Source organism: Mercenaria mercenaria, unplaced genomic scaffold (assembly GCF_021730395.1).
Source record: "Mercenaria mercenaria strain notata unplaced genomic scaffold, MADL_Memer_1 contig_1202, whole genome shotgun sequence".
Lineage (NCBI taxonomy): Eukaryota > Metazoa > Mollusca > Bivalvia > Venerida > Veneridae > Mercenaria > Mercenaria mercenaria.
This window is the reverse complement of record NW_026459184.1, coordinates 45593-66409: the sequence shown is the minus strand read 5'-3', so window position 1 is coordinate 66409 and position 20817 is coordinate 45593. Positions and strand designations below refer to the sequence as shown.

Genomic DNA, 20817 nt, shown 5'->3' with positions numbered 1-20817 from the left:
CGGTGTTTCAGGTGAGCAAGCTATTTATCTTTTATTTTGATTTAATAGGAATTAGTTGTTTGTTTCTCGGGCTTTGAGACGTACCGACACACTATAGGTCAATTGGAATGAGGTATAAAGATAAATAAAATCATATGATTGCATCATTCCGTTTTACTCTACTGCTGACATGATATTGATGATAAATATTCTAGAATGTGTGTAAAATTTCATAAGTGCTAATTAAGTAATTTTAAAGAAATTGGCATTACACTAAATATTGCATTAGAATTCACGTATAGCATATAGGTTTTGATCGAGCCGGACCTAAAATCGCAGGACCTTCTCTCCCTGACAGTTGTTGACTGGTTTGGTGGTCCACTGTACATTAGTCATAGCAAAACTGAAATTCTATTGAAAATTAGCTTTAAATCTTTAGTAAACTGTAACTCAATCCTGTGTTATGATAAAATATCTAGGCTTACCACTGGTAGCTGTTGCGACGAAATTCGACCAGCTTTGTCCAAAGATATATGAAGATGCTGATTACGTATATAAGAGCCCAAAAGCTCGCGATGAGACAAAGGAGGTGTCATTAGCTTTAGGTATTCAGATGAGACATGTATTCCCAATTGTCAACTACATTGACGATCGTGATATTAGTATAGGAAAAAATCGCTTGGCTCTCCAGGCCTTGAATACAATGGTTCAAATGATACAGGATCATCTTCAGCACAACAAAGGTAAAAATATCTTCTTTTTTTCAAAGTTTATTCATACAGATAAAACTGCCCAGTAATAGGGAAGACATTTAAATACGATATCATGTACAACTATAATGATTTGCATTCTCAAAATTGAAAAACATATCATTTTTGATCTTTAACTGCCATTTTAAGTAATTGTGATTTCGCAGAAAATATGTGTTTTATTATATATCATTTGGTGGTCTTAGTGTTAATATATCAAAACCTATGCCCTAAGAGTCTTGCAGACATACTTTAGATAATAGACCATAGAATATAGAGTTGTGAAAGTATTTGTTTGCCTAAAAGGTTTAGATATGCAGACAATATGTTTGAATTATGTTTACTTGTATATGTTTTCATATTGTATCTAGGGTTGTATTAAGGAATCTGATTCACAAATAAGCAAGTTCTATATAATAGTGATATAAAAATATAATATATTTGATATTTCAAATGTTGATGCCTGTTAAGCTTTTAATTTGGTATCGTTTGAATGTGTATTGTCCACCGAAAAAGAAAATGAAGATTACATGACCAAAATATAAACAGATGTTTTATTACTTTATAGTTTTCAACAATACTTCAAAAGAAATACAGTAATTACAGGGTAAAATTTATCATTTCGCTGACAAAAAATGAATGTTATGATTCTTGCATATTATTTATGGTCATCCTATTTACTACTTCTTGTTCAGCAGACAAAACTCTTTCAAATGATACAAAAAATATTGGGTCACCAGGGACCGAAATGTTACCTATTTGTAGAAAGGATACCTTAACTGATACAATGTTCTCTGCGAAGTAAAACTTTTTTTATTCAATAACTTTCTTAAGGAGTTGATTAAAGTATGGCCTCTTCCGACTTACACATCTTGATTAAGTCTTCTGTACCAGTTTATATATTGTGTAAACTGTTTGACATATTGCTTTTAAAGTTAAAAAAACTTACTTATCTTAATAGTCTCTACTTGTAGGCAAGACTACATAGCTTTGTCAAGTATTTTGGCTAAATGAATGCCCTTTTTGGACTTGATAATTTGTTAAGTTTTCGTAAAAGTCAATGTGATGTCAAAACTTTTCGACATGTGGCTTTGAAACTTTAACCATGTAACGGTTTGTGCCTTTGAATCTTTGGCATTTTTTTCAGCGTTAGCTTTTTATCTGTAGTCAAGGGTATCTAATTATATAGCAAAGATGTTTGGAAAAAAATGGCCCTTTTGGGGCTTGAAAATCATTTATTAATGTTCTTGTACAAGTCCATCTTTTGTCTCCAATGTTGACATATTACTTTGAAACGTTGACTTATTATTAACCACCATAGTCACCATATGTAGGCATGTTCATTTACTAGGACAAATATTTTGGCACAGTTAAAGCTGTTTTTGAGTTTTTGACATAGAAATTAATTAGGTTTCCTGTACCTATCCATATTATGTCTAAACTGTTTGATGTATGGCTTTAAAGTTTTTAATAAAATCTGTGAAAAGATCCTTTGAAGCAAAGAATGCAACCAAGAAGAATAATAATAGACTCGGTTTGATTGAGTCTGTTCATGAGAGGTAATGAAATGTGCAACACCTCTCACGCCCCCTAGCATCGGCTTAAGCGGAACTTTAAACACGTGCTTTCCATCATAGTCTCTGTGTGTAGTACATAACGTTTCTACTCACTTTTTTCTAACTTTGAAATTCGAAACCCATAACTACATCAATTTCTTCGAATTATCGAGCCCACTGTCAACAGACAGCTCTTTTGTATTTTGTTCTTTCTCACATCTAGACGAAAACAAAATAGGGCATCAAAACTAAAACAAGGCGTTAACACTTTTAATTTTTGAACCAAAGAGCAAATGATGATGTGGGCCAAATGAAATGTATTTCAGCTATAAATAAAAGGGCATTATCGTTTGATGATTAACTGCAAACAATGTCTTTGAAATCAAAACGTTAAAGAAACGATATGCAATATTTCTGTAATATTTGATGAAATTCTTAAAGAACAGATAAATACTTAATGTAATAAATATTCCGGTTCCAGGAATTGTTAAAAGCAATGACAAGTGGGAAGAGCGAGAGAAACGGCTACCTCCTTTGGTAAAATATACATGATAATTTTAACTTCTCAAGAGAGGTCAAAAGATTTCTCTTTTTGTTTTTGTTTTGATTCAATAGTATTTCAGCTATGAAACGGCGGAAAGTTAACCAAAACGTTTCTAGATTCTGCACCTAAACAAACCTGTAAGTAAATGTTAACGTCCAACTTCCCAACATAAATCAGAGGCGGAAGACAATCGATCATACACATAGTGTCTTTTATCAAATCGGTACAGAAAACATACGCCTCACTCGAAAATCTGAATAACGGTCCCGTTAAAGTTAATCTTAAATCTGAACACACATACACAGTAATAATTTTATAAATTTATATGATCTTAGTATGACAGTGTCTTCTAATTCCAAAGAAAAATACCCATTTAATTTGGAAGACAACATTCCTTTCTAATTACTGCAATTAGAACAGCAAACATGGTAACTTTACCTATTTTGGAATAACAACAGTTAAGATAAGATGGAAAAGATTCATATTTTGAAATACTAGTAGTTAAAAGCTAAAACATGTCTAAAATTATTTTAGTACGTGTTTTTTCCTTTGCCCTTATCATTTTTCAGAGACATTTAAATGAAAAAACAATTACACTGAAGAAATTGCAAGATGAAATGTCAGAGCTCGGAGACAGCAAATTACGGATTCTTGTCGTCGGACCGACAAATTCTGGGAAATCAAGTTTCATTGATTCGATTTCGTCGACACTTAGGGATGATATTGTAAATAAGGCGGTGGGAGGACGCTCGGCTAGTTGGGGACCCGAAGGCGTCTCTTCCACAGAGAAGGTATTAAATTTTAGCTGGTTAACTAAGGTACAATCTTTTGATAATTTCCAAATTTGTCACGTGTAATGACAGTAACTTTCTCTCAAACTCAAGTATAATATAATTTAATAGTAAATTATTAAAATTGTAATGTTATGTAAGTATTTGAACTCTTCGTACATAGTTTCAGATGTATCCGATCAAATACAAACATGAATCAGGGCGCCTCAAAAGTATCAACGTATCCTTTGGAGACACACCTGGATTTCAAGAAATGGGAGGCATTACAGTGGATCATGTCAAGTACATTCTAAAGGGCCTTGTGCCGAACAAATATGAAGTATATCAGTGATCACTATTCATAACTAAAGATGCTGTATATGAAATCGTATAAGTAGTCTTTGAAATAATAAATTACTGAAAACTTCATCAACTAAAATGCCAAACTTCTCATCCAATACTTTAATGTAGGGAGCCACATAAGATAAAAGAGGAATTGATTCGTGTATACAATCCTACACATTGATAACTCCATTAAACATTTTCATAAATCTGAATCTTAGACGATTATAGAGGTTCAACATGGACACATATTAAGCTCAAGTGAGTTATTGCCGTCGTCCGTTGTCATTATCGTTCATTGTCTCTGATTGGTTTGTAAGCGTTCTAGCATATCCATACTTGCAAGCGAATGATAGGAAAAATCGTGAATAATGTGCATCTCCAAATGATTTCGGACTCGGCTGGTTATGGACCAAATCAGACCAGTAGCTAAGAGTTTAGTTCATTGATTTATCACTATATATGATTTCTTCATTGGTCTTAATCGTACTTACCCCTCAATTTGTTTAAATTCTAGCAGCCAACATTATCCGATAAACCTAAAGGCTGTACTTTTTTCTAATTTGTGTATGATATTAATGATCATAATGACCATCATTGTTGTAAAATGAGTATAATAGTTATACTGCTCTGTTTAAGTAGAGATTACCTGTCTTTTAGATCTAAAATGGTATTGAACAAAACTCCACGGACCTCATACAAGAGAAAAGCAAACAGAAAAAAATACATTGCGTCTGTGTTGTATTAGACTGCAAGTCTTTGAATGAAGGATTTACCGACAAGATGAAAACCACAATAGACACATTAATAAATACTGTTTCAAAAGAAGGTATTGCAAACAAACTTTTAATAATAATATATGTTGTTACAGCTGTAAAGGTTATGCTTAGCGTCTTTTTACTGTTGGTACAAACCAGATACTGGTCTGCAAATACTGATATAACATATTTTCATTTTTACGGTTCATCCTGTACTTACAGAGCGACATAAGATTTTTATTAAGACACTGTTAAATTGACAGTTACAGGTCAATATCCTTGCACCCAAGAAGCGAAAGCTATAATTTATAGAGTACATTATGTATCTATAACAGATAGAAATAGGAACAACTCGATTTATCAGCAAAACTTTACAAAATTTATTGATACTGCAAATACGTCTTAACAATGAATTACTTCCTCGACTGGTGAATGCCATTTCAAAATCAAAACCCTGAAAGGGTTGCAATTTTCAGACACAGGCACTTTGGTCAGGGACCTCCATATTTCTCCACCCCTGCAAACTGTAACCAATATCTCTAGCACTATAATACATTGACGGTCATAAAAATGGGTGGGTTTATTTACGATTTCAACATGTTAAATAATCCATTTTTGTACTATCATTGCTTGTAAACGATAAAGACTTGCATCTGAGAAATTTACACTAAGAAATAATAGTCCATTAAGATTTTGAATCCATGTTATCAATCAATGGGTGTATAACCGTTCTGTCAAACGGCACTGGTTCCTGCAACTGATATTCGGGTTGCGACGAGAGATAAAAAAAGTATCATAAATAAATCGATTTCACTCGTATGGATCTTATCCCTGCTTTGTACCGCGCATATCTTAATCAGGTATGCAAATTGAACTTTCATCATGGGAAGTGATGAGCTGGTTACATATAGTCTTAAGGGTATTGCTTTCAGTACCCAGTTAATGATAACTTAAAACTAGATACAAAGAAGGGGGTCAAGAACAAGCTATTATTCCCAGTATCAAATTCACAGATACCAACCTCTACCTTTGAAGAGAATTTATGGTAAAACTGCAGCTTTAAAATATACTGAAGTTGTAGCAAAAACCGTTTTATGCTCACTACGTATTATATTGCTAACAGTCGGCAGAGACGGAGGATGGTGGGGATTCCTGACCCTAAGTGCCAGTGTCTACAATGCTTAATATTATTTTTGCTTTCAGATATTCCATACATAGTCGTTTTGACAAAGGGCGATAAGGACAACCAAGTGGTAATGACAGCCAAGCGCCGTGTTTTTGGTAGCAAAACCGTTAAAGAGTGCAAAGAAAAACTCATGGACCTTTTTAAGCTGAGACAGAGTGTAATTTTTCCTGTTGTTAATTACGTTCATGAAACTGCAGTGGATCTTCAAGCTGATGCTCTTTTAATAGGTATGAGATGTTGTGTATCTTGTGAAAACATAAAATTTAAATCATTTACAAATTGTGTAATTTCCTTTTAGTATTACAAAAATGATTTGATTACTACGGTTTTAAAAAGTCGTTTACTGTTCTGTTAAAACATCCCCTGAAATAAAACATAACAGCAACTGTACCCTAGTATATAGCAGAATACACGAGTTTGCTCGTTTGGTTATTAAATTTGCTGATATTGCGCGTTTCCAACATTTAATTGTTGAGGACGAGAAAAGGGGCCAATGCGGACTAGCACTCTGGGTAGAATCATTGTCTTTCCGTTAAGTCAGTTTAATGGCTTCCTTGTATCGCTCGTATTGTGAACCTAAAGTGATGACAGAAAAAGTGGTTTAAAAAAGCAAGCTTAATCAATTACTCAATCCCTCCGTCCCACCCCGAAATAGATAACGTGTGAGAAATTCTGATCATAACAATAAAATTTCAAAGCTTTTTGAAATTGTCTCAGTTATCATTTGTTTCCTTACTCGAGATTAACTTAAAGGTTACGAGCGGTGTTCGGAAAGCGTCCGGAAAAGTTTCATAACTTATTTATTTATATGGTCATTGGAATGAAAATTCTGGAGGTGTTACTTTAATATAATCTGTACATAATCAAAATGTTAAAATGATACAAATTGCATTCTTTCAAAATCTACAGTCACTACAGTACGTTGGGTAAAGTTGGGAGGGGCAAACTACTCATGACGGGAATATGGCATCTGAATTTTACATCTTTTCTAAATATTTGCTTTTGCATGATACCTATTTCTCCAGCCTACAAATCCACTTGTCAAAGGATTACCTGAAATGCTGCTTTGAAATTTTACGCAGTGTTTCCCGTGTAAGTCATCAACATCGTCAAACCAACTGCTGCGCAACTCTGATTTCAAGGTCGGAAAGAGCCAGAAATCACACGAAGCTATATTCAGGAAATATACAGGATGCTTCACTGTAGCTATTCCCAACTCTCTTTATGTAATATAGCTGTTCAAGTGCCATATTGACGGCTTCAGCAAGACGAATGTTCTGTACTTCCGTTGTTTACGGAAATGACGTCAGATTTCAGCCCATGACAATGGGCTCGAAAGATGCACGTATATTTTAGGCAGTTTTTGACGTCGAGAACATGTCTTTCTGTACTCTTTAAAGGTACATAAACACTTGACATTTTCGCAAGTTGCCGAATTTGTCCCGCTCAACGTCTCCCGACGTTGCTATAGTGACAGTTAATTTTGCATTAGCGCATTTTGTATCATTTTTTTTTTCGGATTATATACAAAATATATCAAAGAATCACTTTTTTCATTTTAATAACCAAATAAATGAATCAGTTATGAGACTTTTCCTGATACTTTACAAAACACCCCTCGTATTCAATGATATACTGGACGAAAACTCTAAATGCTTCAATAAATTACATTTGTGTTAATTCTCAAAGTTTGACAGATTACTCACCAGCAATGAAAAAAATGTATGAAATAGTTTATATCTCTATAAATGACGCAAAACATCAATGGAGATATTCCTGTTTTCAATTTATCTTAATGCAATAAAATGGGAATAAAAATACAATTCAAAAATATATAATACACGAAAGAACCTCCAAATTTGCATATTTCAATACTATGAGATGATGTTTTTAGTAGGCTGCCGTATGATCATACTTTATATGGTCGAGACAAAGAAACAGTTGTATGATGCTGTAAAAAACTGTCGAGTAGAATGCTATGTAACATGAATTTGAACATTTATTACCTTGATATTCCTGTTGACTATGGCTATGGTATTATAAAAACAAGGAAGAATATCCAACAGGGAAAGCAGCGTTAAAAAAACACAGCCTCCCCAAAGACACACACGAACAACTCTCACACACCACACACAAAAATGAACACAAAAGGACAAAACAAACACATACAGGAACACTTTGGGGCACCGCCTTGGAACGGTCAGTGGCAAAACCACCACTGGGGAGTTTAAACCGGTTTATGGTTCACCTTACCTCACTCTTACCCCCACCATGTTCCAAAGTCACAAGACAGTGTAAATAAAAGTAATCCCCGCCAGGTGAAACCCTAACATACGTAAAGGCAACAGAAGGTATGTAATGTAAAATACAAAGATGCCCTTGTAGATATGATATAAAAATACAATCCTTAAGAACCTAAAACGCATGTACTCAATGCCTTTGCAGAAGACAGAGCAACAAGGGAAACACCCTTAATGGCCCGACGAAACAGGCCAGAAGACGGAAATCAAAATAGCTCAGTCCTGGTGGGATTTAAGAACTACTACCCTTGTTACAGTTTTGATGAAACAAAAAATAACCTGCAAAGACACGAACAGTAATATTTAAGATCGTTTTACCCCATTTGATCATAACAGTGAAAACTAATGACAATATTCTCAGCATTGTCATAAATATTTGTTTGACAGAAAATACTGCTAACAAAACTACTGCACTGACTAGAATGTTAGGAATGTCGTAAAATACAGAACATTATAATCATGACCTTTGCAATTCCTTTATTTTAGCTGCATTCAGTGAGATATTGAAGATAGGAATGGAGTATTTGGAGGAAAGTGATGTGGAAAGTTAAAGACAGCAATACGGTATAATTAATACATAGAATTGCTTGCATATTCGTGTATGATGAGAAAATGAATTTGAATCGGGTAGAAACGTTTTAGTTGAAAAGTATTAAATATAGTTCAATCCGTATTTCCGATCCTCATAAGCTAGAATCACACTGCCCCGGATGGGCTTGCTGGTGGGTTCCGGATTCCCATCCCATGATTGACCCTGATGTGTGAGGAAATAAATGGGTTTGGCGAATTTGTTATGTTATAAATTTCTCTAAATCAATCGTAACAGAACCTTAATTACCTTATTAGAACCGGAATAAAACCGTTATTGCTCGCAATTTTTCACAACAGTGATTGTCTTCTGGACTGTTACGTTCTTTTAAGATCTGTTAAGATCTTTTCAGAACCATTACGGATTTACTACGGATTCCTTACGGATATGTTATCCGTGGCAAACTTTTGAGCATGTTCAAAATGTTGACCCTTGTCCCCGGATGCCTCCGATTTCTGAACGGATACACCGGGTGACTTACGATTTTGGAATTAGTTACGAGTTCTACAGATGCGTTACGGGTGCTATCCGGAACTTATCGACAAGCCCATCCGGAGCAGTGTGATTGTAGCTTTAGCAATGCTTCTTCTAGATTTCTTCTAATATGATAATAATTTCAAAGACTAATTAATTGAACATGATGACCTCTGAGTTTTCGTTGGTAATACAATACTTGAAGTACTGTTTTTATCAATTTTGGTCTTTGCCTAGAGAATATCGGAATCCTAAAACAGTCGGCAGTAAAATTATTGTTGTAAAGTTTTATCAGAATTATATATGTAATTAGTTTACTTAGGTTAATCCTTACATACAACATGAGTTTACATTTTGTCTCTTCTATTCGCAGGGACGGACTCCGAGGTCACAGATATCAAAATAACCGACAAAACATATCATTGTTGTCATCCCATTAGAATCATGTTAGGAAAAATCATTTGGCTATTAAGTATAATTTGGAAACATTGAATCAAATAAAGTGTTGTGTATTGATTTCATAGGAATATGCAGTGATAATTTTGACCGTAATCCTCGTGAAATGCTTGAAAAACTAAGATGAAAATCAGTGCAGTTATCTATTGCAGGTGGATATTCCCAAAACTAATGCGATATAGAGGATTATTTGTTTATTTTAGTGTAAGATTGAAATGTCTTTAAATAAGTAAAGACCAGATACAATGTTTTGACACTATGCACCATATCTCACATTTTCATTAGTGAAAGATATTTTGATCATAAATGTAAAACACACATTTTTTTCTTTTAAGGTTTGATTAAATGTTAATTTTATTGATTTTCACCAGCGAAAACAATAAAGTTCATATATTCACTGTGAAAATACCAGATACGTTTCACTATAATTTTTCAATAATGCACTAAAAATCATGTCAGAATTGATTTGTCGCTGTGATTTTTAATGTTTGTTTTAAAATAAGCAAGTTGTCTCAATTATATAATGAATTTTTCACTTTGTGTCAATATTTACCATGAAAACTCGCCTTATGGTGCTAATGTGTGTTTTTTTCTCCAAGTGATTGTCTAAGAACAATTTCCAATTCAAAAAAGGGATTCGCTTGCAGTAAGCACCAAGTTCCAAAACAAATTAATGTGACAAGCATTTGAACTGGATATGATTCAAGGTGATGTTTTTGCACAGCAACGTATTTTGCTTCCACTGCTAGTCAGGCCATAAAACAAATATATCGCCTGAATCTCTATGGATTACATTTTTCCTTCCATTTACAATCACCTAAAACGAAACCTATAGGCATATCCCTTTGGTATAAATAAATTTGCCTATTTTTTTCATATATTATATATACTTTTAACAATTATATATCAATGATTCATTTTTAATAGTAGTTTTAAATTTGCATAAATGAGGGGGATGATTCCTTTTTCAATAGATCATTTATTCATCGTTTTATTATCATAAACGCATACCAAGATGTACGCTAGTTGATTGCTGATGATAATGGTAAATAACTATTTCTAAGGTTATTGAGATTTAAAATAGAAACAGAATGAAGCGTCGCGAATAAAAAGACAAATTAATTAATATTATAATGGTGGGCTAAATCATGCAGAATTAAGATTAATGTACACAAGAATTGTTTGTCTCTCACCACCTAACACGGAGATATTATTAAATGCCATAAATTAAAGGCCAGAACTCCAGTGCAAATCACCGAACTATATCATTTTGAACAACGATGTACACAAGTAGGCATGACACTCAACACTGCTAGAAAGTTTGATGAAATTACAACCAGTAGTATAACCTCGCTGAATCATTGAACTGGATCATGCCGATGAAACGCAAAACTATGTTTTATATTGTTCACTCGTGAGGTTTGGTGGAATTCAGTATAATGGTATGCGGCAAGTACATGTATAGTAAAGTTTGACAAATCAATACCCACAATTCCGCTGAAAATCACTAAACCGGAACATGCCGATGATATGCATAACTAGGTTTGTTACTGATACCTCCTGTTAGGTTTAGATCAAATCTGTCCAAAGGTTACAAAAAAGTAGATGTTCCAAAATCATAATAAAAATTGACAAATAAACAGCCGTAGCTCTATTAATTCACTGAACTGGAATATACATAATTAAGTTTAAAGCTATTATTTTTGTGAAGTTTTCGTGCAATTCCCCCTGGTGGTATCGGAGCAGTTGTGCAAGGTAAAATAAGACAAGACAATTTCTGTATCTCATCTGATAATCACTGAGCCGGAACATGCCAAATATGCGATATAAGGGTTGCCACTAATTCACACTGGCCATAGCTTTATCAGATCAAGTGGTTCCAACGTTGTTTGAGCGGTGAATTTTACGCCGATCAGATGGAGAAATATGGCTGATACTACAAGTTTCCGGTATTGTAAGTGTGATTTAAAGGAATTTCTACCTGTTTAATAACTAATAAAATGAAAACGATGGGTGCACCTGGAGCGCAAATGTGTCTTTGTTTTAGCACATGTGTCCGTTTAGCTGAGATATGTGCCGTTTATTCAAACACTTCTGTACAGTTCGGCGGGGGTAGGAGATTTTTGACAGTTTTTGACAATATCGCATAAAGTATAGTATTAATCGGGAACAAGTAACTGAAAAAACACTTTTTATGTAAAGGGCTACCTCTTAAAACAGAGTATATGTATTTTCCCAGAATTATTTAGGGTTATTTCTGAAAAATTGGCCGAAAACCTAATGCAACGCCGTTTCGAGTGGGTCGCCATGCAACGCGATCAAGTGGATACCGTTCTGTGTCTTACTTGCGAAGTATTATCCGTCTCAAAAACAGTCATTCAAGCCTAACAATGAATAAAATTAGTGAGTTATACAGCATTATAATATCCCGCCATTTCTAATATATTGTACTTTTACATTTTTATGTTAGCTTAACATTTAACATATTTTTGTGGACATTGTCAAAACACATCAACACAAAAACATAATGCAAGGACGAACATCAAACAATATCATTAAGTAAACAATAGTAATAGTTCGTAAAAAACAAGTACCATTTCACGGATATTTTTCTCCTCCACGAATGGTACTGAACTGCATACCAAAAGCGGGTTGACTCTTTAAATCAGTATAGTTACAGTTGGTAACTTTTTAGTCCCTTAAAACCAATACATTGCGATTTCCACTGATTTACTGTGCATTTAAGCCAGTCATACAAAATAAAAAAAATGTTGATCCATGATAAAAGTATTATTCAGTTGTTTGTATATATTTTCATTCATATTGTTGGTGTAGCGTTCATTTATTTTCAGAGAGATAAATCACAGAGAACCTTAAAACTGGCCAGGGAAAAGACAAGATTTTATTTGGCCTCCATAAAACAGAAACAACGTAATAAACCTCTATGGTCGCCGTTCAAAAATGAAAATACAAATGAAATACAGACACCAATGCAGGGCCGGATCCAGACATTTTTGACTGGGGGGGGGGGGGGGGGCACCAGTCTTTGTTCACCAGTCTTGAACAAAGACATCAACGCCGAGGCGCAATGTTTTAGAGGGGTCGCCTTTGCCCATGTTAGGTAGGGGGTCAGGGGCGGGTACGGTTAACTCCCCTGGAAATTTTTTAATATAGGCATAAAATGGTGGCCTCTGGTGCATTTTAGGTCTAAATTTGGAGATATTGGAGGGGACAATATTCCCCTCTTGATCGTGGGGTGGGGGTGGGGGGGGTCAAGGGGTTCTCCCCCTGGAAAATTTTGAAATACAGGTATGAAATGGTGGCCTCTGGTCTTCAGTCAAAGTGAATAAAGCAAAAGACACATTATTTTGCAATATTTCTAACTGTTATCAAATCGAATTAGTACCTATTGGCTTTTCTTCTTTGGTTACAGAAAGTTAAATAGTACAACTGTGGTACATCTCTATTAGTATTGCTAATCCGGTTTATTTTCTTTCATTGGTGTCTGTATTTCATTTGTATTTTCATTTTTGAACGGCGACCATAGATGTTTATTACGTCGTTTCTGTTTTATGGAGGACAAAATTAATAAAATCTTGTCTTTTCCCAGGCCAATTTTAACGTTCTCTGTGATTAATTTCTCTGAAAATAAACGAAAACTACCACAGCAATATGAATGAAATATGTACAAACAACTGATCAATACTTATATCAAGGACCAAAGTTTATTTATTTTGAATGAACAGCTTAAATGCACAACAAATTAGTAACGAAATCTCAATGTATTGGTTTTAAGGGAGTAAAAAGTAACCAACTTTAACTATACTGATTTAAAGAGTCAACCCGATTTTGGTATGCTGTTCAGTACCATTCGCGGAGAAGATAGATATCCGTGAACTGGTTCTTGTTTTTACGAACTATTACTATTATTTACTTAACGATATTGTTCGATGTACAATATATTAGAAATGGCGGGATATTAAAATGCTATAAATCTCACTAAATGTATTCATTGTTAGGCTTGAATGACTGTTTTTAAGACGGATAATACTTTGCAAGTTAAGACATAGAACGGTATCCACTTGATTGCGTTGCATAACGACCCACTCGAAACGGCGTTGCATTAGGTTTTCAGCCGATTTTTCAGAAATAACGCTGAATAATTCTATGAAAATACACACGTTTTGTTTAAAGAGATAGCCCTTTACATAAAAAGTGTTTTAACAGTTACTTATTCCCGATTAACACTGTATTTCATACGATATTGTCAAAAACTGTCAAAAATCTCCTTTCCCCGCCGAACTGTACAGAAGTGTTTGAATAAACGGCACACATCTCAGCTAAATGGACATATGTGCTAAAACATAGACATATTTGCGCTCCCGGTGCACCCATCGTTTTCATTTGATTAGTTATAAAACAGGTAGAAATTCCTTAAAATCATACTTACAATACCGGAAATTTGTAGTATCGGCCATATTTCTCCATCTGATCGGCGTAAAATTCACCGCTCAAACAACGTTGGAACCACTTGATCTGATAAAGCTATGGCCAGTGTGTAATTACCTATGTAAGGTTAGGTGTAAATTCGGCAAATTATGTGAGGGAAGAGGACAAAACATAACAAGAGAAATCAAAGGCAAGAACTGCACTTAACAAGTCTGAACCGGAACATTCCGACGAAAAAACTAAGTTTGACAATGATAACTTTTATCAACTCGTTGTAAATCCGACTTGTGGTGTGAGAGATGAGCGGACAACCTTATAACACACACACAGACATACGGACGGACAGACTGACGGACAACACAAATTCAATATATCCACACACCATTTCTTGACATATTATACATTTTGTAAGAAAAAAGCTTTTCTATTGTATGTCGATGTTGCATATTTAGTGCTAACACTTTTTTACAGCTTAGTGATAAGAATGACTTGATAAGCAGCGTCCGGCGTTACCATGATTTATGTTTGATACGGTGATATCTCAATAAGCATGTGTTACTTTTATACATTTTTACAAAATTTAGATTAAATTTAGGTACTTGTGTATAGGCTTTGTTGTCTACTTTTAAATGTACATTATTACGTCTCCAGTGACATTTATTCTGGTTCAATAACACAACAGTGACATATGTAATTCATTATAAACAGTATATTACAGTCACATGTACTGAAATATTTAAAACTGTATTGCAAATTATCTGCTATTTTATTGGTAGTCCAGATAATAACCAATGAAGAACTTTATTGGAGTTCACTGGTGTTAATTTGTGTATCCCAGTATATAATTATTGAATGTGTTGTCTGTCAATCGTCAAAACATTCTGACATTTCCTTGGCAAACTATTCAGTAAATATTTGATTATATGACATTACAAATGAATGTTCACAGATTTTTATTCATGTTTTGACTTTGGATTGTGCTAAATATAGACAAGTTATTAAGCACTACCTATGGGCCGGTGAGTTATTATGAAATAATAATTATAATAATAAATTATGTGATATTCTGTGTTTTATTCCGTATATAAATATCAAATAAAGATAAATGAATAGCACATAGTTTTGATTGCATCTGCTCCTGACAAGTTACACGATGTACGACAATCCTCGTGCCCTAGCCCCCGTCCCAGTCCCCGCCCCTGACTCCAATCCTTGTTTAGATGGAACTCTATATTTTATAGTAACCAAAGGATCGGAAACTAAACGATGATAGCAGCCCATACAATGTTGGAAATTCTGCTTGAAGGGAATGATAATTCTGATAGACTCTAGGTGTTAACTAAAGATCTGTCACTGTCAAGGGTAATATATTGTCCAGTCATGTAACTTCCGACAGATATTGACGCGATGCTTGAATAACTCAGAACTATTTCATTGATCGCTTCTGAGGTGCAATTTGTCATTTCATATTCCGCCGTGCAGTACCTTTTGATGATTATAACAAGGAAAATACTATGTAACAAAAGAACAGAATCATGTCTTGGCAAAGAAAATGTTCTGTGCAGGATGGAACGCAATGCTTATTTTATTTAAACTTTGTACAGTTTTCGTACTTAAAACTTGAATTTAATAAGCTTGTAATTTAGTATACAATGAAATGAAATTCAATTTAAACATTTTAATATATAACTTAATGAAACGTTACAATGAAGCATATGTCTCGTTACAAACGACTGACAGTGATTAGTTCTATTGAAAATGGATGCACGCACACCGTTCAAAATAAACAGCATACTTTAGTTTTGTTCAGTAGTTTTATTTTCATATGATGTGTGTTTACGTAATTATGCATAGAATGAAAGGGGTTAAAATGAGTATGGTCAATAATGATGTCAGATGACTTGATGGGGCCAGTTTTCAATTTTAACAAGAGCCATGTTACACATCGCTAATCCCCCCGCCGGGCATATTATAATTGAAGCCTTTGGCTAAAGTTCCTGGCAAGTTAGTGTCTGAAAGTATTAATTTTGGGGGAAAGCTTTGAAGAACCGTTTAGTTGTGGTCCACATCAGGCGGTTTTAAAGATGTGGAAGAAAGAATAAGTCAGTAGTGAGGTGGTTTACTGCTAAATTTTATTAATTTTCATGAACAGTATAGCTATGATGTTTTTCTATATGGCTACTGTAAAAAGAAGGAATGGAAAGCTAACAGGGAACAAGAGTGCCAGAATGTCACAATAAATGCCCGTCGCAAATTTCTTTACTCTAGCAGCTGTATTTGCAAATGGAATGTTAATTTTGTTTAGTAATCATTGTAAGTCTTTTGTTTTTTTTAAGTCCACAAAAAAACTCCTTATCAGGTAAAGATACCTTATATATAATAAAATACACCTAAATTTGGAGAGTAACATCTATGTTGTACCACAGAAAAGTGGTCTTGATTTTTCCCTACGGTCAATTATAAAAATGTTACAATATAAGTTATTTATAGTAACAACTAAGGGAAGTTAATCTTACAAAAAAGAAAAAATGCAAGTCCACATAAAAATCTTTATCAGGTAGAGATTGGTCAAAATACACCTCAAAATTGGATTTAGCATGCATGTTGTACTACAGAAAGGTGGTCTCGATCTTTCCCTACGACTAGTAATGAAAAAGTTACAATAAAAGCTATTTAAAGTAACAATAAAGGGAAGTAATACTAAAGAAGGGAACTGCTCATGACACTTCGTCTCATGATGGTGTATAAGTGTGCCAAGTTACATCAAAATCCCTCCATGCATGAAGAATAAATGGTTCAGACGAAGTCATTCTTGTATCTGACCTTTGGCCTCTAAGTGTGACCTTGACCTTAGACTTAGTGACCTGGATCTTGTGTATGACACTCCGTCTCGTGGTGGTGAACATTTGTGCCAAGTTATATCAAAATCCCTCTATGCATGAAGAAGAAATGCTCCGGACAAGGTTTTCATTCTTGTATCCTTTGACCTCTAAGTGTGACCTTGACCTTAGACCTAGGGACCTGGTTCTTGCGCATGACACTCCGCCTCGTGGTGGTAAACATTTTTGACAAGATATATCAGAATCCCTCCATGCAAGAAGAAGATATGCTCCGGACAAATTTTTTTAAGAAAATATGATAAAGGGAAATAACTAAAAAAATAGGCAAGGTAGAGTTATTGTTCTTGCATATTGCACTTTAACCCAATGTGTTCTATCAGTGTATGAAGTTTGAAGAAAATCCCTTCAGTACTTTTGGGGTTATGCTCCGGACAAAATGTTTTAAGAAAATATGATAAAGGGGAATAACTCAAATAATAGGCAAGGTACAGTTATTGTTCTTGCACACCGCACTTCCTCCTTATGTGTTCTATAAGTGTATGAAGTTTGAAGAAAATCCCTCCAGTACTTTTGGAGTTATGCTCCGGACAAAATTTTTTAAGAAAATATGATAAAGGGGAATAACGCAAACAATAGGCAAGGTAGAGTTATTGTTCTTGCACACTGCACTTTCTCTCAATGTGTTCTATCAGTGTATGAAGTTTGAAGAAAATCCCTCCAGTAATTTTGGAGTTATGCTCCGGACAAAGATCGTTGCGGACGCACGGACGGAGAGCATTTCTAATATCCCCTTCGCCTTTGGCGGGGGATAAATAAAATGGCTTCACATCGTATAAGACAGCTACGTACTAATATGCAAACACATTAACTGCCATTTTTCTATTAGAGTACATTTATGTAAACGTTGAAAAATATACAGCGAATAGTTGATTACTAAAGTGTCTTTTATCATAATGTCATATAAGCCGCACCTAGGGATTGAGATCGCGGCCCCTCAATTCAAGCTTCTATACATAAACTACGGCTTTAACAGGTCGGTTACCGAAAATCATAACAAAATTATATTTCTTGAATGTTATCTGTTTGATACGCTGTGTTTTCGAATCGTGGTTACTCGTTGCATTTTTAAACATTTTAGATAGTTTTATGACTGATTTTGTCTAAGTTTTATGTTAATGTTTCATATTTTTCTTTATTGCCTCTGTTTGTGTTTAAAAAAGCAGTTGCATATAATTATAATAATTCATATACAACTCGACATACTAGTTTGTCTTAAAAGAACTACTTTTGTCATTTCTGCCTAAAGCATATCTAAAAGACACACTTATTCACAGGTAGAGGTAGTATAAATCAACGGTAGAAAATAAATTAAACTATAAATTTAAAGAAATAATGAACAATGTGACATTAAACGAAGATCTGAGGATGACCCATTCACCTTTCTGTATATTTGGATTTCCGAAATTGCTATTTTTATTTTCGCAAATCTATTTTTATTTGAACCAATCAGACGACTCGTTTTAACAAGCATTTGGCTGAACCATCAAAATAGCGTCGAATGTCAAAAGGTGAGAAAATGTGCAGTCAGTCCGGGGTTCGAACCCGGGACCCTTCGCTTACATGGCGAGTGCACTACCGACTGAGCTAACCGGCTGTATGACATCTTACGTGACCAAGTCCGTACCGTGACTAAAGATTTCTCTCAAAACAACGAGGGCATAATCTCGATATGGTCCTTATAAGAGTTGAAAATTTGAAAAACCCACTGTGGCAGGCTAAATATAGATTTGTTAAACTTCTACTTTCAAAATGTTGTATGCAAGGCTCTAATTGTTTAGCGGTAGGGTAATCAGAACGAGGCTATCAATAGCACCTCTTCAGATCCTAAGCGTTGCGTAATCGGAGATGTACTTGAGTCAGATTGTATCACTTTTATGTGTAAGCGTCCAGTTTTCCGTGACCACGTTATGAATGATATGTAGAGAATTTTCCGATGGTCAACTTCAACATATTTTTTATGAAACGAATGAGATTTTTTTTTTTGTTCTTTCTTTAAAGTGAGTTACTTTATTTGTTTCAAAGTAATATTTATTATGAAACGAAACAAAATTACAATGAGGTTTAAGTCAGAGTAATGACGAGAAACTGTGGATTCGAGAAAAAAAAAACACTCGAGCCTTCGGGTCTCGTGAATTATTTTTCAAAAATCTTTCAATACTTGTTTGTTCTGTATAGCCGCCTGTTGGTTTATATAAATTTTATGTTATGTCGTTTTGTGAAACAATTCATAAAACTTATAGTACCAAATCTCGACGATTCATTTCTTATAGTATCCATTGTCATAAGGGTATAACAGAATATATCTATATTATGTCTTTATTATCTTTAGGTCCAGTCTGAAATATCAGCATGCAGTTATAACGGCTAATATGAGTAATTGAATGTCATATTAAGCTATTATTTTTATTGGTTTGTCAACCCTTACATGTAAGTATTACCCACTTCTAAATAACACTCTGTTTAAATAACTACATAAAGTCTGAATAAGACGTATTTCCTGCAGAAGTATGAAAAAAGTACAGAAGATATTACGTGAGCTTACATGTAGTAATACATTGCTCCATATGTTGACATCACAATTTGGATTAACAATAGATGAATAAAAAACACACACATAGGTCCTTAATACACACATACTTAAGCACACATACACACAAACACACAGATACGCAAGGAACCACGCACGCGAATACACGTGCAAAACAGAAATCTGACACAAATAAGCTGTTAAGTGTTTCATGTTGATTACAACACGTGATTTAACGCTCAGACAGAAGATATGTAAATTACTGTATTAAAGAAAACACGTTTTACAATTAATATGTTATTCGTATCCACATTAATGAAATTATATATCCAGAACGGTAATTTTATCGTTGGAAAAACCATTGCTTGTAATACAGATGTGAAGAAATTATGGTACGGGGGCGATCCTGAACGATAATCAAGGGAAAAAAAATGTCGTTAATATTTTGCAACATACCAAAATGAAGCGGAATCATTTATCTCAAAAGATCCATTTTGTGTACTTTTTTACAAGTCAGATTATATATCTGCAATTAGTAAAACTCATTCTAAAGATAATGCAATGATATATGAACATTGCTAAATATACAGTTACAGTTCGAACTCGGTTTCTCAAACTAGATTATCTCATACTTCGGCTACCTCGAAGAAAAGAAGTTTCGTCAAATTCCTTTATACATATATTTTCACTTCGTCGGATATCAAATTCGACATACGTTTTGAAGTCTTATTCTACATTTCTATGTACATGGTATAATTATAATTTAAACTATGTTACCAAAACAAAGGCATGATTTTGTCTTGCAAATATAAAAGTAACAAAACTTATAGACCAAATGACTTTCACATCACTATTTTCTCTCGAAATCTATCTCAAAATAGATTCTGCCACAATTACCTGTAAAATGCATACGAGGCTACGGCAACACTTTCAGCAAAAAAAAAATCTGCTTCTAATAACCGATTACGATAACTGTCATATTTGGACATAATTTACAGATATCAAGACCCCTATTAAAAGTATGTATTTGTTGTATAATGGCGGTGTGTGTTCAAACAGTGTATGTACTGTAATATAATGATGTTTATATTGAGGTTTGTACTTCTATCCAAACTTTATCTGACAGAAAAAAATGACTCTATCATGATAGCGGACATCTATGTCAGTGCTCAGTGCACCTGTAAACAAATACAAATCAATTTGATAATAAGATAACTTTTGAAATATTTTTTCATAAT

General features: G+C 34.2%; 1 protein-coding gene across 1 annotated transcript; it reads left to right on the top strand.

The window, feature by feature from the left end:
• Positions 1-442: 442 nt before the first annotated feature.
• On the top strand, positions 443-8735 carry LOC128551517 (uncharacterized). Its single transcript, XM_053532406.1, has 7 exons — positions 443-722; positions 2766-2821; positions 3398-3619; positions 3783-3901; positions 4812-4819; positions 5902-6111; positions 8671-8735. Exons 1-7 carry the CDS (start codon positions 443-445, stop codon positions 8733-8735), a joined length of 960 nt encoding a protein of 319 aa, XP_053388381.1.
• Positions 8736-20817: the final 12082 nt, after the last annotated feature.